This window comes from Odontesthes bonariensis, chromosome 9 (assembly GCF_027942865.1).
Source record: "Odontesthes bonariensis isolate fOdoBon6 chromosome 9, fOdoBon6.hap1, whole genome shotgun sequence".
Taxonomy (NCBI): domain Eukaryota; kingdom Metazoa; phylum Chordata; class Actinopteri; order Atheriniformes; family Atherinopsidae; genus Odontesthes; species Odontesthes bonariensis.
In genome coordinates, this window is record NC_134514.1 from 27,501,478 (window position 1) to 27,524,685 (window position 23,208).

A 23,208-nucleotide genomic window follows, 5' to 3' on the forward strand; every position below is an offset into this window, starting at 1 on the left:
ATAAGCAGAATAGAGCAGCGTAATGCTTGGGGAGTGAAAGGGACAGACAGAGAGGCAGGAATATATAGCTTGACTTCGCTGCTGTAACACCGGGTGATGAGAACGGTGTGGAGATGTGTGCTGCATATTAGAGCACAATGGAAAAAAATTACTCTTTGTTTAAGTGAGGATAATGTAGAATAGCAGGGCCCATTGAGACTGCCATCAGTGGGCCTGCACAGCCACACGAGAGGCTATTCACCATTGTTACAACAAAACAGTGCTTAGATAAAAGCTGATGAATGCAGGTTGCATGGCAGAGCCAAAGCAGTAACAGATTACACAACCAGCGTTCACAGCAGGGAGGGAAAAATGACTCCAATTATAATGACTCCTTCTTTCGATTAAGATGAAAAATGAATATTGTGAGTTAGCTTTGCAGATGAGATGAGGCGTACATGATACAGTGTTTAATAGCTGGTTATCAAACCATCACAGGCACTTGGAGGAAACGGGGTGGTGGGTTAAGAGCTCCATTCTTCTAGAGTGTCAGTGAAGGAATAACTGGGGACCAGTTTACTGAGATGGGGAGGTGAAAGTGAAGCTGAGAGAGCAAATCAGCAGCGCAGGCAGATTTCACACCTGGTTTAACGGTCGGTCGGAGGCTGAACCTGACAGTGAGGGAGAACTCGCTGAGGGGGGTGACTCGTCTGGTCTCCAGGGTGCAGGGCTTTAAAACTCGAGGCTGAGGTTTTCATCCCAAATGTGACACGTGATTCAGATGTGGCAGTAACAAGACTTCTATTCAAGAAGAGTGTTGGCTTTTTCCAACGTTTAACCGAGACCGTGATCTTGCACTGACTGAATGCAACATGTGCCGACATGAAATCCTCAACAGCTATGTTGGTCCAGAGTCCCCAATGTTGAAGTTTTATGATGAACTTTCAAAAGCGACAGTGTTTTCCACGTTTTCTTTAGGTGTGCTCCCATCGGAATCTTTGGAGCAGATCAGCACAGCAGCCTGTTCTTAGTTATTGGGAAACAGATTGGAGCTTAAACTATATATAGTTATCTTTTGATATACAATGAGACACTTTTCATGAAATACAAGTTTGTATAAAATCTCAATTAGAACAGCACACCAAGTTAACAATGAATTGTTTGAGGCTGTGTAAAGCCTTTCCCTGTGGGGTAAAAGAACAGAAGGAAGAACAGATGTTGCTTTTCATTCCACATTTTAATGAATTTACTCCTTTAAAAGAAATTGCAACCTTAAGAGGAGAAAACCCAATGAAATTATGAAGTGTGCTGGCTGTGGGTAAAAGAAAAAGATTAGTGAAGTAGTCAAAACAGACCCACTGCGGGGATACTAGCACTATGATAACCACCACCGTGCCCCCCTTACACATTACACACGCTGTTCCCTAAGTAATAAAGTAAATCACTTAGGGAACAGTGTAGATCTAACTATGTTTCTTAACTAAAATGAATAGATAAAACAGTAGCAGACTATCCTTAAAACGAACCAGAACAAGAAAAAATGTTAGCTAATTCCAATCAGATTGACCAAAGTGGCATGAACAGTGAAAGGTAGTGACATCGCTCTCCTTCCACTTCTGTTTAAAAACATGATTACTTAGTCATCACTTGTACAGAGTTAGTTAAAACCAGGGATAAAAGCATTGAGAACTAGAAGTTTAAACCAAAAAAAGCCCTACTAATATAGTTTCAAAAGTAAAAAATACGATGGACCAACATTTACATGCCGAGTCCTGTTCAAGCAAACTGTCGTTTGCCTGTCGACACTAACCAAGAGCTATGGCCGCCGATCACACCAATGCTTTTTCAATACCTGGAAGATATCCATGCCAGCTGTGGGGCTAGTAGCTGTAGTTAGCTAGAGCTAACTAGTCCTTTTGAGGAGGCAGGTTATGCGAACAGGCAAGCCTCAATGAGCTGACCTGGCAGCCTAATATGACAGGGTCTGCTACACATATGATACCAAATGGTAATTGTTCTGTATTGACATTGAGTGCAGTATTTTGTGCTGTAGTGACTATGAACGCAGCAGCATTTGGACTAGTGTCTGTGATTTCACTGGAGCATTTTACTGCGACGCTGTTTCCCCTTATCCCATTAAGTTACCACGTGCCGCTGATTCCGTGATTCTGGCGACCTGGACCTGTTTTATTCATATGAGGGGAAAAAAAAAGCTTTGTGTTTCATATCAATGACACATAAATAGCTGCAGCGGTTGAGAAATAGCTTCGGTAATGCTGTCTCTCACTTTACATTAAAGCTCAGGTTGAGAGTTTAAATAGTGTAGACTCCACGTCTCACTCATTTGAGATATATTAACACTGGTTTGGAGATGTTTATTGAACATATGGCAACACGAGGACAAGGACCTCTGTTGTGCTCTTTTGTGACCACGGATCAAATTATTCATGATGAATAGTGGCTGATAACGATCACTGTCTCAGTTACCTACTGATATCATAATGTCTATGTTTGATGTCTCACTTCGTCCCTCATCATTGCCCATACGTGACATCTCACTATGTAATGATGTCAAATCCATCCCGCCAAATATAGACTGTTGTGGTTAGAGTAGTTGTGGCTGATATGCTGTTTAACAAAGTTTCTTCAACACATGATCTATAATGTAGTGTAGCCACTTTTATGTTCCTTCAAAATGATTTTTTTTGCGTGTTTTAGTTGAGTGGAGATATCATTTCGGGGGGATTGGCTGGGTAGATATTTGAGTAAGACTGCCACTACATCATATGTGGTCCAAGTCAATGCCCTATTATGACTTGTCATGCTTTTTGTTTGAGTGAGAAAGCCTCTAATGACTGCAGTAACTATAAGAGCAGCAGCCATAAAGCCTGAGAGCTCATGTGGGGAGACGGCGGGGGCAGATGAATGGGTTATTAAAACATCAGGCTTTAAAATAATAGTTTGGGGGCACATTTTAAAGTAACTTTATTGTTTTGAAAGCAGAGCAGTCATTTCTCAGGACCTACAAAAATCAGGAGGTCATTGTAAATGTAACCAAACCTAACTTATTGCCACGCAGTAAAAAGGACGGTAACAGTTTTTGGTAGCAGTTTGACAGGCACGCACCAGTCATGTTGTCCAACGTGGTGAAATTGCATATTTATTTGTTTGATTACGACGTTTTGCCTGTGAAACGTATTGATTCTTGTGCATTCTATAAAGCCTATTCAGGGATAGATAAAAGCTGACTTGTGTCGAGTTAAGAGGTAGAAAAAAAGGGAAATATGCGTTTGAAAGCTGGCAGAAATGGTGACCTCTTACTGTTATCCGTTTCATCCTCTTCTTTTCTCTATTCCACTGTATTCCCTTCGGCTCAAAAACATCTGGAGCTCGCCACAACCCAAATCCCTCTCACTTTAACCTTTTAACATGTCTTTGCTTCATTCCGTCACTCAATCATCCACTTTCTGTGCAAAGGGCGCAGAGTTCTTTAGGAAACCCACACGTTTGATTCCCCCTTTTATTTCCTGTATTTCTTCACAGCCTGGGGAGTTGTGAATGGAAATTGTGATTAAAAAAAATAAAAAATCTCTATATCCATAGTTAATTTGCACAGCATATCTCGCCTTAGCAAGGCGGAGACTCAGGTGGGCATGAGTATTAATAGCTTCCCTCGTTGGTGACGTCAGCTGAATTCACACATGCGCCTCTTAACACTCAGATGGTGTTTTATGTTAGTTCGGCACATCACTGTGGTTATTTAGTCAGAGCTGCAAAGCACTCAATATGAAATGGAGAAAAAGAATATTTGATCTCCTCCAGCATCTCTTTCTGCCACTTATCCACAATGGCTCATTCATTTCCATGCCTTTTCTACCTTGTTTATCCCTCTGGAGTAGTGTTTGTCCCTCTTCTTTTTTTGGTTTCTAACCTGCTCTCTGCTTCGCTCTTTCTCTCTTTCACTTCTCTAAATCATTCTGCTTTTTTAATGTGATTGTCAAACACCATTTCAATGTCCCTCTTTTCTCTTTCTCTCTGCATGGGAAGCACGTGACTCTGTGTTCATTGAAAAGGCCTGCATACTCTGCCTGAAAGCTTTCTGGGGTCCTCAATGCTAAATGCCAGTCTGTCTCTGCCAGGCGCCCGCTTAATGCTGGTCTCCTTGGTGATGAGACCAGCAATCAGGCCGTTCTGCACCAGACACTGAGGGGTTTTTGATGGAGTGTGCATGTGTGTACGACCGTGTGTGTGTTTGTGTCTTTGTAAAGTGTGTTTGTGTGTGTGTTTTGCCTCCTGTCTCTGGAAAGATGCATACTGTATCTAAGGGAGAGAAAAAAGCAGGGCAGTACGAGGGAGATGTATTCTCTTGCTCGTTATCATGCGAATGCATTATGTTTCCTGTCAACATGCCTCCGCCAAACAAGGGGCTCCCTGTTCTCTCTGCCAGGGCTCAAGCGCTGCGTCAGCCAGGCCCCAACAGGGTGAGGTTCTTCGCTGGCACAATTCACCAGGAGTTTAGCTCCACAGACACGGCTGCTGGCCTCATCTCCACTTAGTCCATCTGTATGGGCGTCTCGGCAGCCGGCAAGCAAACGGTCCGCAGGAACGAGACGAGAGGGCTCCACTCAGAAACATTTAACCACCAACAGACGCCTTCCTACGTTAGATTTAGATACATGTTTGACAAACTTATATTCAGATGTACTATGCAGATAAGCGTTCTACTTTCAATCATAAGAGCTGTGAAATTAGACAGAAATGCCTTACAGCACAGTGAGCTGCTCTGCATTTATCACCCGTTTGAGCTTAGAGATATTAGCACATTTTAAGGCTGTAGTCTACAGAATTACTGAGCAAAAATCCATGTTTATGGCCTTGTGATGGCAAGGGTCCACTTTTGCTCTAAATCGCAGAGAAGAGAAGCCAGAGAGTAGTGATGGTTTTTAGGTTGTTACCTAAATGAATCACTTGGATGATAAATTTACCAAAAAGTTTGTTTCTACTTGGTATGATTCTCATAGATGATAATGATCAATGTCATGCTCAGTTATGCAGAGACTTGAGGCCCAACATCTCTCCTGCACCCTCGGCCGACAGCAGGGGGAATCAGCCAGCTCAGCCAATTGGCAGGAGATGGAGCTCATCTTATCTGTGAGGTGGACATGACGTCCTCTGTTTATGTCTGTATGCAAAGCAGTCAGGTGCGGACCCTTGGTATGGAGTCCGCCATCAGTCCCCTTTCATGATGTATTCTCAGACAGAAAGGCTTTCCAACAGAGCACTCCTGTATATCAAGGACACATACAAATTAGTAGAAACACCCCCAACTAGAGCCCTGCATGGGACTTTTTCTGTCTTTTTTCAATCTTGTCACCACTGGATTTCTGACCATTACCATCAGCTCCTATAAGCCAATTCCTATATCGTGTCCCAATCCAGTGGTGCCCACTTGTGTGAATCAGCTAATGAATGCACTGTTTTTTTTATAGCAACAAAACGCAGCAGCTAAGGAGAGCTAAGGAGTGCTTTCCATGTCAACATAATTAAGTCTACTGACACCCTAACATTCAGTAGCAAGAAGCCACAATTAGAAACAAATTCAAGCAATGACAGTAATCAGTAAGAAAGGGGCAAGTCTAAGTGCAAGGTAAGCTGACATCAAAACAACATTTAACATTCTATTTCATTTCATGAGGCTGCAAAGGGGTGTGGTGGTTAGCATAGATGCCTTACAGCAACAGGGTTACTGGTTTGAATCCTGGCTGGGGCCTTTCAGGTAGAACTGTAAGGTCCACATCTAATGCAGCCCAAGACGATGTTCTCTGTTAAATTACCTTGGTTTCAGCTTCTATTTATCCATTCTTTGTAGGTATTTCTGAGGTTTAAAATCAAAGAAATCATGTTTTAGGTTGTATGCATCAGGCAGCGAATGTATTGTAGCGTGTATACTTCCGCTATTGTGCTTGTGCTTGTGAGCAAGAAGAAGAAACTGAGAGCAGTACAATGCACCTTGAAATGCTGGTCCTGCCCGTAGGCCAAAAATAATAGAAATATTGCAACTTATATCAAAGACAGCTTGAAAAGTGACTGGAAACAAAGGTTGGGGAAAAAAAACAGATGGTAAATGGCTACAGTTACAGCCCCTTTGCAGCCCTACTTCTAGATTGTCTGGTCCTTTGCCTTAGTAGTTGTGGATGAGGCTTGAAACATACAGTTGAAATCCCTTCTTCTTTTTTGTTTTTGGCGTATGACACTATGATTAACATAGTTAAGATTTTGAGTAAGTCTCGTGGCGTCGAAGTTAAAAACACTGTAGCCATCTGGAAACTTTGACGCCTGATCTGTTAAAATCTAACCGACTCTTAAAGGAGAACCACCGAGCAGGTGGCCTTTGCCATCACCATCATGTAACGCGGTCTCCTTACATCAGAGCTGGGCCTTTAGCTGTGGTCGGGCAATCAATCAGGCTGACAGTCTTAATTCTTTGATTTACAGGAGTAGAGTTAGAGGTCGGCCCTGTGGCCTGAGCTCTGAGCACATCTCACTGGGACCAATTTAAAGGCCTGAGTAGCTGGAGGTCCTAACAGCCCGACCCCCCCGTGTGTTCACGCAAACCTAAGTTGTTATTTAGTTGCGTCTGCGTGTGGTGCAGATATATACGTGCGTGTCTTATGTGTGGATTTTTAATAGGCATGTGTATTAACTGTTCCGAAAGTGCTTGTACAAGCAACTTTGAGAGGCTCCTGACTTGTATATGTGAGCTGCTCACACACTCTCATCGTATCGATGTGTAGTTGAAGGACTCCTGAGTAGACACTGTGAATGAGCACATACTCGACAGATGCGGTTACGCAGAAAACGACTCCAGTGTGGCTGAGGCTTCATGTATTATGAAGACCCCAATATAACCGTCTGTGGTCAGAACTCAGGTGCAGATGAACAGTGTATGAAGTGAGCTTTTAGGAGCTAAATCCCTGAAGGAAGGAACAAGGAATAAAACACAGTGTTAGCCTGGAGATCATAGGTTGGTCCATTTAGAAAGTAGTTTAGTTTTATCCTAACCCGACTCGTCTCTTTGACAGATGACAGCAAGTTACAAGAAAAGCAAAAGGTGACAAAAATGTTACAATGCAACCAAGTCCCAGAAACTTGTGGACGCTGTAAAATCTGAATAAAAACAGAATGCTTTGAATTACTTGCAAATCTGATGAACCGACATTTCATTCACAGTGGAACGAAAGCAATCAAATGCTGAAAGGGGCACTTTTTTCCTGTTTCATGAAAAATATATTTTGCTCGTCTGGAATTGGATGTTGGCAACATGTCTCAGAAAAGTTGGGACAGAGCCATGCATTTATCTTTCAGCACTGATGGCACCTTTCCAGATGTGCAAGTTGCAGGTTCCGTAGGCACTAATGCACCGCCATACCATCCAAAATGCAGGCTTTTAACTGTGCACTGGTAACCAACTGCATGGTCCCTCTCCTCTTTAGTCTGGCGGATGCAGCACTTTTCAAAAGGAATTTCAGATTTGAATGCTTCTGACCACAGAACAGTTTCCCACTTTGCCCCAGACCACTTAAAATGAGCTTTGACCCAGAGAAGACTGCGTTGTTTCTGGATCATGTTCACATATGGCTTCTTCTTGGCATGATAGAGCTTTAACCTGCATTTGTGGATGGTATGACAAACTGTGTTAGCATATAAGGATTTCTTAACGTGTTCCTGAGCCCATGCAGTGAGTACAGAATTATGCCTGTTCCTGCATCCAGTACTGATTTATGGACGGAGATGTCTACAGATTCTCTGAATCTTTTGATGATATTATGTACTGTGGATGATTGAATATTGAAAGTCTTTGCAATTTTAGGTTGAGAAAAATTATTTTGAAAATGCTTTGCAATTCGTAGAAGCAGCTTTTTGGAGATTGCTGAGACTCTCTTAAGGTGCTCATTTAATATCCAGTCATGTTACTGACCCGTTGCCAGTTACCTTAATTAGTTGCAACATCCCAGGCTTTCTTTCGAACTCAACCTTTAGGCCATCTGAAACCAAATATGATGTAAAATACCTGGGAATATGGTGTAGATATGAAAATATCTACACCATGAGTTGGATTGTTGCAGGGGAGCAATCAAAGTGAGCAAAACAGATTGTTTGCTTACTTCGAGTGTTTTATTTTAGGCCAGGAGTTAAATCACTTTGGTTCCTGGCATGGAAGGCTGATTGAGAGAGAATACGAAAATAATTTTGGCTGCCCCCACGTCTGCCTGACTGTTATGATAAAAGCATATGCGAATCCACAAAGCTGGCTCCGAGAGTCTCCCGCCCTGCTACATTTGTGCCAGACTGGGCCACCCTGGCGGCTTTCCGTTTCCTTCTCGCTTACTCCGATTCAAACCCGACTTGCGAATAAAGGACAGCAGTCTGCTTGATGATTTGTACAGTCAGAGTGTGCGATGTGTTAGGTTTGAGCAAGGGCTTCTTTTTATGTCCTCATTACCTTGGCTCGTTGGTGTGGATTACCTTTGCTGTGCCATGCCTTTGTATGTGCATGTGTACATCATGCGTCTCTGTGCGCCAAGAGTTCTTAGTGCACACAGCGAGCTAATTGACCTCTGGAGACGTTTCTAAGTTATAATGAATGTTTGGATTAAATCGTTTCTCTGCATTTGCCTTAGATGTGAGATTTGTACGGGCTTTGAGTTTTCAGTTGGCTCATTATTTCTCTAAATGAGACACACGAACCCACTAAATATCAAATGTTTAATGTTTCACTGATACCAACGTGAGACGGAGAGTTAAATTAAGGCCAGCGTGATTTTGGAGCATGAAAAGGAAAACGTTTTCAAACAAACTGTGACACTTTGAAAAGATCCAATCACGTCAGACTTAATCAAATGATTGCACAATGTGAAAATCAGCTTGAACGACGTTGACAGACCAAACAGTTACTCATTGTTGGGTTAAAAATCCCTCCTCGCCACAAAAAAAAACCCCAACCCAAATCAGATCCAGTGTTTTAGAACAGAACGCTTCATTTGTTTTACTCACGTGCATATAAATTTTATATGAGCAATATTAAAAGGTCTGATCATCAATGATTAATAGTCGTTGTGCTGTAATGTAGGTTAGGGCCCGGGAGGCTCGCGAGCTGCTATGTAAAACAAACAAATCACTGTCCGTAAAGGAAAACATCTTTAACACCTCCTCCTCTTCAGCCTGCATCGTGATGACCTGCATTCCCAGGAACAAAGAGAGGGGGGAGAAAAAAAACCCGAGATCAATGTGGTCGTTACTGCGTTAAAACTTTGTCTGCGGCAGTCTCAAGGACTGTAGGTGGGTGCATTTGATGCTAAATAAACATCTGCGTGAGCGGTCTCGCACGCTCACTCGGAGGCATTCGCACTTACACAATCAAAGGAACAAACTAATGAAGTCTTTCGGAAACAAACAACTTGATTAACACCCAGGAGGGGCGAGAATCAGGTGTGAGCACCGTGGGTCATGAAATTATGTGTGAACGCCTGCCAGGGATGTGCTTTTAAGGAAGCGGTTTGTGTAGAACATCGGCTCCGGTGGGACTTAGTCTGAGAATGTTGCGTCCAACGCTCCTCCTCCCTACCTGGTGAAGGTCTGCCTGCGGGGGGGCTTCACGTCTCTGCTTTGCTTGATGCTGCATCTCTTCAGTGTCCACTGAGCAGTGCTTTTATTTTCCTTTTTCTCATCACCAAAAAGAGTAGCTGTGTGTGCTGCACTTCTAATTGGATATAATCCCTCAGATGAGCTGAGGCTGAGTCTCACCTTTCCACCAGAACAGGCAACACACTTTGATTGAACGTGGCAATCTGATTCGATCGGACTTTCAGCTCTGCATAAAGGCAGTGATATCCCCCCTTTTCTCAACTCTTGTTTTCAGTGTTCAGACACCGCTTTGAATCAATATTTATGGGATGCGGGCAAAGCCAAAGGCACCCAGCAGTGATTTGTTTTTATCGGTGCTGGTTTGCTCTTTGTGGTGGAATAAACAGGCGAAGGAGAATTTATATCATTGGGTTGCAGACAAAAGTCTAAACTGCGAGTTACTAAAGAAATGAGCAACAGAATCACAATGCGTTTTACCTCCAGACACACCATAAAAGATCTTTGTAGGCTTTGTATTCATGTGATAAGATCTTCCCCACCTCTAATATATGTGCACGTGGTCCCTTTCATTGGCGCTAATGAACTGTTTCTGAGCAGTTCCTCAATCTTTTCAGTCACAATAGAAATGTGTGTGTTTGCCATTTCTTTGTATGCACTCACGGGATAAGGACTAACAGTCCAATGCAAACCATGCAGTGGTACTGATTGAGTGTTTATGGGGGTCGAATTGTTTAGAAAGCTTTACCCAAGTACAAACTTCAGTACTTGTGTTGGTCCCTCTGGATGATGTTTCATTTTATCCGACATCCTTAGATCATTGATCATCTCTGTGTAAGCACCATGCTACTGATGTAGCTGCTCTGTACAACAGTTTACAGAGACACCAGATACATCTGAAGGGGTTTATAAATCATTTATGAAAACCCCAATACTGTTTACTTTCGGTGAGATGTAACGTGAGAGATTTAATTGGAAAAGTTATCTTTTGTTTTGGCCGTCAGCAACCTCAAAGATCTGAAATATGAATCCAACCACACACACACACACACACACACATACTGCTTTTTGAAAGACATCAGATACCAAAAAGGCTGGAAACCAGTGGTTTCTTGTTTAGCATAGCTTAATTATCCATTCAGTAAACTCTCCATCCTCAAAATCTCTCACAGATGTGGCAAATTCCAAATATTTGGATTTTTAGAATATTTGTAAAGAGACCGTGTGCTTGGAAGTCGTAGAAAACAAGTGGCTAATGAGCTAACAAGGTTAACAAAGTTAAATCTACACACTCTGCACTTTGAGTATCAAATCAAATTAAAATCCTTTCTGGATCTAATTAGATAGAGGCCCTCCTGGAATGTGTGCATTCTCACCATATGTCACAGCAGACTGGACTGGCACAAAGTAATGAGATTAGATTACATTAATTTAGCAGATGCTTTGATCCAAAGCAACATACCAATGAGGAATGTATCAGGGGGAATGATTGATTTAGTGTATCGCCCAAAGACATGTTGGCATGTGAATTTGGAAAGTTGGAGATCGAACCAAAAACATTCCAAATTTAAGATGACGACTTTAGCTTCTGGGCCACTGCTGCCCTGAAGCGCTTCAGTGACAATACAATCTAGTGAAACAAAATGTGAGATATAGTCCTGTCAATTCTTTTTTTAAATGGACCGGATAGATATAGTAACTGTTAGAAATTTTAGTCTTTGGCATACTGAATGCATTTTTTTTCCTTCCACCTCCCCCCTCCCATTTTACCTGTTTTGGGGGCTGAACTTTTTTTGTTCAAATCCGGATCTTTATTTAAGTCAAGTTAAGCTGATACATATAGGTACAATTATTTAATTGTGTCATTATGAGAATGTGGATGTACAAAATTTAGCTTTGAAATGTAGCGAAGTTGGTCTTTGAAGTAAGATTGTACAAAAATAAATCACTCAAACAGATGCACTGAGTATCTTTGCACCGTTATATATAGAATATGTATTAATCAGTATTCCTTTAGCCTAAAACAACTTTAGGTGCACAAATGAGAACCAGACAGATTCGGAAACCAGCCAGAAACACCCTAACTTGACTGAAAGTTGGTAAAATGTTCAAGAGGGACAAATCTGATGATAATTTAATTCGGGTGTTTGTTGTCACCTGCAGCCACATTGCAAGTTATTCTATTGTTCATGTCCAAAATGTTCATTAGAGAAGCTTTAAAAGCCAAGGTCTTAAATTCGAGTCCACCTCCTTACGCTGTATGAGCATTCATGCTTGTGGCTTAATTTCTAAATTCTGAACTGTATGTAAATTTTATACGGCAGATCATTAACTCCCATAACAGCCTCTCGGAACCCACAGAAGTAGATCCGCACAAACAGTGGCGTCAGTTCTGGAAACAGAGACGAAAAGTAGGCAAGACAGAACTGCAGAGAGGTTGGTGATATGTGGCCTTCAAAGTGTTTTTCTACTCATGGTGAGGGGGATAGCAGGGACCACAGTTGGGGGTGGCAAGGTCTCCATGGAAACTGACATTCCCTTGAAGGTGCTTGGCAGCCACTACCAATTGTTGAGCTTGGGTAATGGTTTGAAATTCTCAGAAAAAGTGCTTCAGCAGTTGAAATTGAATCCAGCCTGCTGGAGGTGGACTCAGGCAGCGGCTAATCACACAGTTTAACAGAGCTTAATGGCATTCTGAAAGGGAAATCGCTTCATAACCTCTCGCTCACATCATCCAGTTTTCATCTTTCTTGTTTGGCTGCCAGTCACTCAATGAAACATCCCATTAAAAAGCCACTTCTTGCACTCAAAAGATATTCTTGGCGAGAGGCGGACCCAACCAACGTTTAAATGTTCCCATTCAGACCTGCACTGCCGTCACATCCAGGCCTTTGCACAAAATGTGCGTCATTTCTCTTCAGCCACAAAGATATTTTTATTACGCGAGCTACGTTTGCTGTTTATAACATCGGCTTGTGCAGCACCCCCCCTTTTACTACTTTGCATCCCCCTCCATCTTTTCCATGAGCCTTTGCTCCGTCTTGACAGAAGTGGTCGGGGACAGCTGCCTAACAGCCGATGAAATGATTGCGCCCCCCGCCTCTCCGTGCGCAGAACACTTTAGCCGTATGTGGCAGGTAGCGTGAAGACTTGCTGCTTATCGTCCTGTGAGCGGCAGCAGCTGAGAAGGATCAGCCAGGCAAAGTGTCAGCCCCACACCTCTGCCCGAGCCGCCAGCTCAAGCAGAAAATACCGTGTGTTATCACTGCGTGCTTGTTTTTTTTTCCATTGTTGTGTGTCTCGTTTCCTTCATCTTGTCGCACATGACAGGCGTGAATTTTTTTTTCAAGATTAAAGCACTCAGATTTCAGCAAAATATAATTTTTGTTGTAAGTGTAAAACAGCTATACAAAGAAATAAGGAGATATTTAGAATAATGACGGAACATAGAAAGCATTTCACTTTTTTAAATGTAAGATATTGACTCATCTCGAATTTGATGGCAACAACACAACTCAAAAAAAATTTGGGACGTGGGCAACAAAAAGCTGGAAAAGTTAGTGGTACAAAAGAGAAATGTCTGAAGGAACAATTAGAGTGATTATCAACAGGTCAGGGACATGGTGCGGTACGAGAATAGCACGTCAGAGAGGCAGAGTCTCTGAGAAGTAAAGACGGGTAGAAGTTCAGCGGACAAAATACAGCATTCAGCGCTGATGGAATGTGATGCATTAGTGCGTCTGGAACTGGAAGCTTGTTCATCTGGATAGGCGCCGCCTGTGCTGAACGTTATATACTGGCTAAAGAGCAACAATATGCCCCCATCCAGACGGAGTCTTTTTCAGGGAAGGCCTTGCGCATTTCAGAAAGACAAAGACCTGCCTGCAGGCCACAACTGTCACCAGTTCAAGCTATTTGGCACATCATTAAACGCTGAATATGACAAAGAAGACTCAGGACTGTTGAGCAGCTGGAATCCTATATTGGACAAGAATGGGACAACATTCCTCAGCCAAAGTTCCAGCAAATGGCTTCTCTCAGTGCGCAGATGTTCACAGACTGTTGTTAGAAGAAGAGGGGATGCTGCACGGTAGTTAAATGGCCCTGTTCCAACTTTTCTGAGATGTTGCTGCCGTGTTGTAAAATGACTAACTTTCAACAGTTGATGTTTTCTGAGTTTTGTTATGAATAAAATATTGGCTCATGAGATTTTGCAAAACGTGGCCTGTTTTTATTTAGAACATTTCAAATTCAACATTTTTTGGAATTGGGGCTGTAGTTTCGTGGTATGCAGTTGAGGCCATAAAGCTGCTCTTGAAAAGCACAGTGATTTAATTTGTGTGTGTGTGTGTGTGTGTGTGTGTGTGTGTATGTGTGTCGGTAGCAAATAGAAAGACTTATTTGTATGCCAGAGAAGCTGCTTTTGTGGACCTGGCCTTTTTGCAGCCTGGGTGGTCAATGTCTGTTCGGCCCGAGAGAATCAAAGGCTTTTCAGGAGAAGATAGACTGTAACTGTCAGTGTCTCCTCTTTTGAAAATGCAGCAAATGGAGCCACGGTGTCGGACAACGAAGCAGTGTTTTGCACCAAAAGATAAAAAGGGGGAACTTTTTAAAAAATGAAACGTATCTAAATCTGTCTCATCTATTTCTCTCACGTATGATAAGTCTTGAGAAAGTGTCCTTATTTTATTAGAGAGTATTGTAACCTGCAAAGCAAAGATGAAGGTGGAGAGTCTCAAACACTGACTGCGACTGATGAATCCAGCGCTGGGGCCTTCCCACTGAGCGGATCCAGTTATCACACAGCAGATGTTTGCAGATGTACACAGATCAACTACTTTGTCCCAGCACGGCAGCTTCAGACTGGAAAGTGCTAATTGAGATTTTGGGAATTGCACAGAAAATACTGGCTGTGCTGGAAAGGCCAATTTGGCACCGGATATTATTATTATTTACATTCCCTTATTTGATATGTTTCAAAATGAATACAGAAAAAAGGATGATCAGAGTGTTTTCTCTTCTCGTGAACTTTACAGCGCCTCTCTGAGACAACAAATCTTCTGTCGGCATCTTGTGCGCCCTCGCCTGTCAGCTCATCAGTAACAGACTTTTGTTCCTCTCTGCTCTGCGAGTCAAAACGAGGACGTATTGTTTCTGCTGCCTCCACGCCGGCGTGTTCAGCTCTGAGCGGAAGTCAGATTCGGTGGTTCCTGCCAACCGGGGTGACGGCAGCTGCAAACTTGTTATTGGCAGCTTGTCACATGCAAGTCAATGCAGTCACATTCAGTTGCCATCTGTTTTTAGTTAGCCTGGCGAACATCGAACAAAAAAAAACAAAACAAAAAAAGTTAATTTGGGCACACATGCTGCTGAAAAGCAACTCGTGGTGATGGAAGCATGCCTGATTTATGATCCTTTTTATGTAAAGGCTAACACGACAGGCTGATGATGCAAAAAATGGGATTGACTGTTGGTGGAAGTACGTTGAGTTTGTGTATCGTCTTCTAAGGGAAGTTCTTTGTGATGCGTGCGTGTTGGAGCGGTGCACACGTGACATATCTTTAGCACATGTGGTTGATGACTTATTTTTGGTGTACATGCAACCATGCACAATAATTACTTTATGCCTACTGCCAGGGGAGGATTTAATTAACCGTCCTCTGTCAGGCAGATAATTAGTCAATAGCACACACACTCACACTCACTCATATGCACACGTAGATTAGGTCAATATGTAACACTAATGCTGAAACAAGAATATACTGATTTAGTTGCTGTTGCAGGAACATAATGTAAAAGCCTTGAGTGACGTGGCTCAATAGGCAATTACAGAGGGGTGTTGAAGTGAGGTAAGGGCACGAGGTGGGCTCTGTCTGCCCGCAGAGAGACACAAATGTTGCAGATTTTTTTTATCTAAATTGCTCCATCAGAATATTAATGCATCTGCTCTCCAACAGCAATAATTATGTTTTCCTTCTGTTTTCTCTTTCTTTTTTTTTCCGCAGGCTCCAGGTTTGATCTGCACACAGGGAAAGGTAAAAAAAACAAACGAACTCGATTTTCACCTCCAAATCTCTTTCCCAGCCCTTACTTTGCTCATTTCACTGAAGGAGAAGCAGAATGATGAGGAGGTGTGTCTGCATGTGTGTGTTAAAGGACCAAGTGGCATTATGGAACAGATCTGTGGACCATCTCCTCGTTTTTGTCACACCTTCACACATATTTATGCTCACACAGCAGTTAGCATTTGCTCTGTTTGTGATGACAAGGGTAGCTGTTTTAGTTCTTTTTGCTGTCCAGGCAGCGTTGATCACCATGTCGATGGTGGGCCCACAACTATTTTAGGTCTATTTCTGGCAGATGGAGCCTATAACGGTTTATGTCAGCGGCCTTCTCTCTGTAGATCCCCAAGTATTTTAGTCTAGAATAATCCCCACCATCTGCTGTCTCCTCTACTACATTTTAGCGCTCAGCATCTCTCAATCAATCCGTCACTCCGGTTTATTTCTATTTCCTTTTTTTTTTTCCCTCCATATTTTTCTGTGATTTCTATCAGCTGTATTTTTTTTATCAGAATTATCATTACTACAATGCTCCTCTTCCTCTCCCATTCTGGCCTCCAATCTCTGCCATGTTCCCACTTCTCACTCCGCTCAATCCTAATCTCACCGATTCTTCTCTATCATGGGTTTTAATTTTCTCTCTTTTTCCTCTTTCTTTCCATCCTCTTTTCTGTGATCTCCTTCTCATGCTTCCTCTAAATCTCTGGATGCCTATGCGCACTCCTGCCTAATTTATCCCTCCCCCCAAACTCATGCTCGATGCCAACCACTCAGGCAGTCGGATTGTAATCTGGGCTTCCATGATCACAAACCACTCCCTCTGGTTTCAAATCGAAAAGTCCTAAAAATTGCCGCTGTTGGGATTGTAAAGAGTTCCAGTTTATACCTGCATTATTGCAGCAAAGCTGCGTCACAGGATGATCCAGCCATGTGTAATTCCAGCTAGTTTTCAGGCTGATGATCAGCTGACTCATGTTGATTTCAGTCTTACAGATGGATTACAGACTCCCACTGCTTTACAATTCGAGATTTTTTTAAATGGAGTTCGCAGGATATCACAATTAAACACTTTTTGCTCAGAGACACAATTCTGACTATATTTTTTAGAGGCACAAATACACATTTTTAATGTCTAGTTACTCAGAGAGAAAAAAAAAGAAAGAATAAGGCTCTCGTCTACAGGTAGGAAAAGCGCACCTCTCACCTGCTCCGCTGTCGCTGTTCTGTGATAAATTGTTCAAGACTGCTGCAGAAATTCTTATGTGTGTGCTTGTATCCTTTTTTCGTCTCTTCCCTGTTCTCTCAGACTGATGCTTTAAGTGAGACTGAGGTGTTTGTCAAATTAGCACTGCTGAGAACATGACAACATTTCACTCCGTGCGCACACCCGTGCGTTCGCGGCACTGATGATCCCCGTCGAGGTAAATTCTGTGTGCTATATGCAGCACAGGGTGGAAGGTTTATTCTCAGAGATCGACTCAGATGTAGAGTTTGCAGAAACAGCAGTCACAGACACGAAAAAAACCGACAGGTGTGACATCAGTACTGGTGACTTTGTTGTTGTCAGCCATGTACAGCACATCTCTGCTCTGGCACACAGCTGGATTAACAATGACTGGGTGGATTAGTGGGTAAATGTGGTGTGGTGTGTGTATGTGTGTGTGTGCAAAACTGATGGAGTCATGCTCAGACTGAAAGAGAAAACATGGTGGTGACTCCTGTGTCAAGTGGGTATTTTACAAAGCCGGATACCTTAAACAGATACCGATAATACCTCCAGATCATCATATTTTGGCTCTAATGCTAATGACAGAACCATGCACTTATGCACACATGAGCTCACACACACGTACACTGAGCAAATCATATCACCATTTGACCTAAATCCATTAGCACATAGGAGTCACAACCTCCTGCTCATCTCTCTCAGTTTTATCCCCTTTAGCCTCCTCGTCTGTTGTTCTTCCCCGGGCCTCCCATCCCCCTGTGAGCGACGGTTCCTGTGAAAGCTCGTCCAAATGAACACAGACAGAGGGAAATTAAGCACACACTGGAGGTGTCTGCTGTCTTTAGGCTCTTGGGGCCAGTTTTCTAAATCAGCCCTCCTATACTCATGCCACACAGATCGCCTCGGATTTGATGTGCTATCATATCATTTTGCAGATCACAGAATTACTTAAAAGGTAAAGGTGATACTGTTGGTCTCTTCTGCACATTTTTTTTTTTTACAAACAGTGTGTGTGTGTGTGTGTGTGTGAGACAGTAGTATGATTGCCAGCTGGGGCGTTTATGCTAAAACTGCATGTCTCTCTGCTGCTGTAAATTGCTTTGGATTGCTGTTAATAGCTACTTTAACCATTTCCCTCTGAGATCAGTATTAACATATGCCATGATGTCATCCCTCTCTTGCTCTTTTATCCACACTGCTGTAATGAGCTTCTTGGATTACTCTATTTTAACATTGTGTAGAGCTCGAGGAATGTCAGTAATGAATATAAGGCATGCAATCTGCTTGACTACTCAAAATAGTCCTAATTGAAACTCTGAAAAGACAGCTCCGGCTAATCAGCTTAGAGATGTAGTCCACAGCTGACAGATAATAAAGAGGATTTTTGTGCTGAGGAGTCTATTACACCCCTGTAATGAGAGTTCGTATAATATCATCTGGGAACAAAGGAGGGATGGGGAAGTTTGGTTAGAGTGGGAGGCTTAGAGAGGTAGAGGCTGGCAGGTGGATGATGAAGTGACTTAGTTTCTTCAATGATAAGGTTAAAAAGGAAGAGCACTGAGCAAATGCAAGCTTGTGAAATGGATTATAAATGGAGATTACACGGATGTGAGGGAGGTAACAAGGTAAACAGATGCAGTGTAGGAACACGGCAGTTACGTAACAGTTAACAACCAGATGGTAAATGTAGTGGAGCATTTAGCTTGTTGAAATCAAGGTGCTTTTATTAGCTGAGACAAAAGCAGTGTTAGAATAGAGTGAAGTTTGGATGTGTGTGTTCTCTCCTGAAACTGCTAGATGTGCATGTGGGCAACATTTCAAGCAGGTTCACTTTATCACATTAAAAGTAATGACAAGTTCAACATGTATTTAAACAACAGGAAAGGTTTGTTGCCAGTTACATTGTCCATATTTGCAATGTCTTAGATATATTGGTTCTCAAAACTTCTTCTTGGGTTTAAAAAACATCAGGTTTAGATGGAAATACATTATTTTTTAGAATGTGACCGTTACCATCACGGAGTCCACTCACTTGCAGTTGCTCTTACGGCCAAGAGAGGCTAACGTCGTTTTAGGCCATGTCGCCCTGCAAGAAGAAATGCCACACAGACGTATTTGTGCAGAAGAAAAAATCTACTTTCGAGGTCACACTATGCTTGCTGAAGTTTACGCGTCACAATTTTCTTTAATTGAAAGATTTAAGCAATAAAAACTACGTGCGTGGTTAGGTTGAGGAAAAGGCTGTTTAAAATGCATCACCTCATCGTGTGCATTGGATTATGATGGAAAATTCCCTGTTTTACAACACTTTGCTTTGAAAACGGACTCATGGCTACTTTTCTAAGTTGATTTCTAATGCCACGTGGTCTGGTCAGAAATCGCAGCACATGGCACAGTTCCATTGAAGATAAGCTAGTTTGAAAGGAAAGCAGGTTTCATGTCTGAAGCACAAACAAATGCAGTGATTAATATGTGAATTTCAGTTTGGAGAACAAACTTATATCATTTGAAACTTCAAGCTGAACAAAAACAAAAAAGTCTAAAAAAAAGCCCCTATTTACAGGACAGACGCAGGTCAGAACTGAAATGACAAAGAGTGCACTTGTACCTTTTCACGCAGCTCACTTCTGTACTAAACGAGGGCCGCTACCACAGGGTGACTTGAAATCTTACCTTTGAGTCCCAGATAACTCAGTCTTCTTACCTTTCATTTGGCCATTCCAAAGAATGCCATTTATAATCCTATTAAAATTGAAACAAACACTGCTTCGCATGAACAGCACATGCCACTTTGTTATCGAGGGGCTTCTCTGTGATCAGATGTCCACTGTAGAGTAACTTGCCCTTGCACTTTCTCATAGTTGGCACCACAGGGAAGCCTCTAATAACATTGTTCTCAAAGTCTTGACTCTTGCTGTTGTAGACATATATTCTCTATCCTGAAAGGTGAGACCATTTCCCTAATAAGAAAATCTCAAGATTGCCGTGAGATTATAATCACAGGAGCCTAAATTTAATTTGACATTTTGGGAAATTCTATCACTTTCCTGTTGAGAGCTTGAAGAGATCAATACCCTTCTCATATTTCTCTATTAATACAAGGTCCCGGTAGCAGCCGCTTAGCTTAGCTTAGCACAAAATTCTGGTTATGTATGTCACAAAAAATGAAATGGCACATTGCTGTCACTCTGTCACTCAGTTATTGCATAACTCTGTAGAGTTATGCAATAACTCTACAACTTGTGATTTTGTCATTTGGTTGAAGAATGATGAAACTTAAGAGGCACTTGTCAGAGTTTTAACTGGGTTCCTCTCAGGTAAGGTCTTCACCCATCAGCTTTGATAGCTGTACAATAAAAGAAAATTGTTCAGAGATACGTTTGTGATAAAAAGGATAAATCGAAAACGACACCCCTGAGTGCAAGTCATGACTCAGTTCAGTCTCACAAGAAAATGTGTGACGTCGATATGAAAGCCCGTGTGTCTTTTGTCCCTAACCCTAACCAACTGCTTTGATGGTGAAGTTTAAATGTGTAAAACTGTTACACAGTATAGCATCGAGCGGTACTGCGTGACACTATCGGGTAAAGCCACCACCCGCCTCTCCTTTAAGCTTTTTGTCACGTAATAGCTGCACAATATCCCACTTGTGACACTTTCCATGATAGATAACAGTGTGTACATGTGACGTTTTTTTAAGGCTTGAAAATGCAGAAATGTTCAAGTTTTTTAGCACCAGTGACAGCTTCATATAATGCAAGATGTAAACCTGACAAATGTGAGCACCTAGCAGTTTTGAATCCCATAAAGTGTCATAATTGAACAAATTTTGAGTCTTTGTTGTGAAGCTGCAACATTTTGCACTGCAGAACGATGCAGCTATTATTTGTCTTGGAGTGTGACTGCTTTGAGTAACTAGTATCAATCAACTATCTGTTGCGGCTGAACGTCAGGTATTTCTGTAACCCCACAGCTGAATCCGGTGTAACACCGAGCTGAATAAGTTGGAGGCAGCTCTCAACATGCTGTTACTCCACTTAATCTATGTTCGCTGTCTCTGCTCTGCCCTCCAGCCAGACACGGGATTGCTTTCTCTCTGCCTGTGTAAGGTGAGCAGATGCCAGCCACGGGAATGGAAGAAAGAGGATCGTGCTCATTAACAACACCAACATTAATCATCGCACCTTTAAAGTATCTGGGGCCTGCAGGCCAGTAACAGAGTCGGGTTCTAAAGGTGGCGGCAGTTTGCCGCGTTTGTGCCTTCTAACAAGGTCGATCATTTTGTCACAGCCTCGAAGTCAACATGGTTTCAGTTGCACAGTTTGCACGTTTGAATGAGCCATTTCAATTTTTTTGCGTTTCTTCTGTACAAATAAGAAGCTTAAAAATCTGAATCACTTTGCTCCGATTAGCATTTGCTCTCATGTTTGAAGTCCCAGTTTGGGGTCTGTGAAGTAAAGGAGACATTCTTGGTAAGCATGAGGTCAAGCCCTGATGCTCAGGCAGTGCTTAGTGCTAGGCGGCTAATTTAGAAAGTGTTGTGTCAGAGAAAAAGGAGCTGAGAGGAAGTTCCAGATACAAATCACACACACACACACACACACACACTGCCTGCCTGTCTGTCTGACCGACTGATACTGGCACCATACGTTTTTCTCAATGGAACAATGAATCACGGTAAGTCAATGAACACTAAAAAATATGTCAGCGGAAAAAAGTCGAGTAAAAGGTGCTTTATAAGGACAGACAGCAGATGAAAGGGAAATCCGGTTGGAGAGGTAGGGCAGGAGGAGGGGAGTTAAAAAGTTTGCGATCGACAGAGTGTAAGAGAGGAAGTGCAGCTGTCCTCAGATGTCAGTCTCTGAGGGCTCAACCAGGAGACATCTTTCAAGTTTCTCAACCTTGGCATTTGGACACCAAGAGGAGTGCAAAGATATGAAAGCAGCGCCCAGAAATAAAACCGTATGGCACTCGGATGGAGAATGTTCTCTGGAATCTTTCTCGCTCATAAATAATATCTTCAAATGCAAGATTCATAGTCCAGATTGAAATTTGTGGATCTGGGATTTCGAAATCAGCATTTCCTGAAACTATGTTTAAAATTGCATAATTACTTGGCCCGATAGTGTACTACGTGTGCCGAGGGAGTCTCACGTCCCGCGGGACCAATTTAAAACCAATTACTGCATAATTTGAGGAATACACAGGTGACCTGGGGAAACGAGAGAGCTTTATTATTGACTGACCTTTTGGAGAAAAAGAAAAAAAGGATGTGTGTCAGAAGCAGTACCCTTGAGCCTGCATGGAAATATGATCCACACTCCAGCCACCTGGAGTGATTGTCATAATCAGAGGCGCCACGACTGCAGCGCGTATTGATTTCTGCTCAGCCTCGATTGTAGCTTGGGCACACGGGGTGACGACTACATCACCGCAGTGTGTTAACACTGTAGCGCCCTGTGGCCCATTCATCTTCTCCTGACTTGTTACTGCTGCCCTGATTTCTTGTCCTTGCCACTCTCCATCTGCCTCTGTGACATATATGTCTGAAGTCTAGCGTGCACCAGTGGTTCGTTGTCCCTCCGGTTGTTCAGGGGACACTTTGAGCCACGTCGTAGCCACTTTGCAGCGGCCTTTCATTATGCAGAAAATATTGCATTCTTCGCTGCTGGGGAAAAGCAATAAATGTCTTGCTATCATCTGTTATACTGGGCAAATTAAAGGATAGTAATGCACTTGCTGGATGGATAATATCGTTTCCAAGTTATTGTTTCTTGGTGGTATCCCTTTTAGTCATCTTTGGAATCACTCCTGTTATGACTTTCTTGCAGATTTGGAGAGATGCCATGTTTCAGTCTCATTATCAAAAGGCAGACATATAGATGAAATATTCTGTTTTAAATAAAGCAGCACTCCCTCCTTCTTGAATATCAATGTGAATAATTTCGAGGTGGGGCTGTTCTTTTTCTTTTTTTTTTTTTAATATGCGTGCATCCTGCTCGCCTGTCATATCTGAACTCATCTACCACAGAAGAACTCGGTGCTCAGCATGGCAGCTATCTGGTTTCAGTTTTTTAAGGTGAAGTTCACTTGATATATTTTATTTACACCTCTCTGAATTATTCACAGAAAGTGTTTCTAGATGGAGCTAGCTAGGTAGCTGCAGCACCGATGTGTGGTTGAGCCAGTCTAATGATCCCACTCTCTCCCGCATGTATTAGCACTCGCCTGGAGGCTTCACTGTAGCTAGCTACCCATCAGAGAGTTTCTCCTCAAGAGTGAAGATTCTCTCTCTCA

The 23,208-nt window shown here is 42.4% G+C and overlaps 1 protein-coding gene across 1 annotated transcript in view; it reads left to right on the top strand.

Moving 5' to 3' along the window:
- Positions 1–23,208, top strand: part of igsf11 (immunoglobulin superfamily member 11) — a 102,820-nt gene that overhangs the window by 17,235 nt on the left and 62,377 nt on the right. Inside the window, exon 2 of the mRNA XM_075474479.1 lies at positions 15,627–15,656. Within this exon, the coding sequence (XP_075330594.1) occupies positions 15,627–15,656 (30 nt within the window). The remainder of the gene's footprint in view (positions 1–15,626; positions 15,657–23,208) is intronic.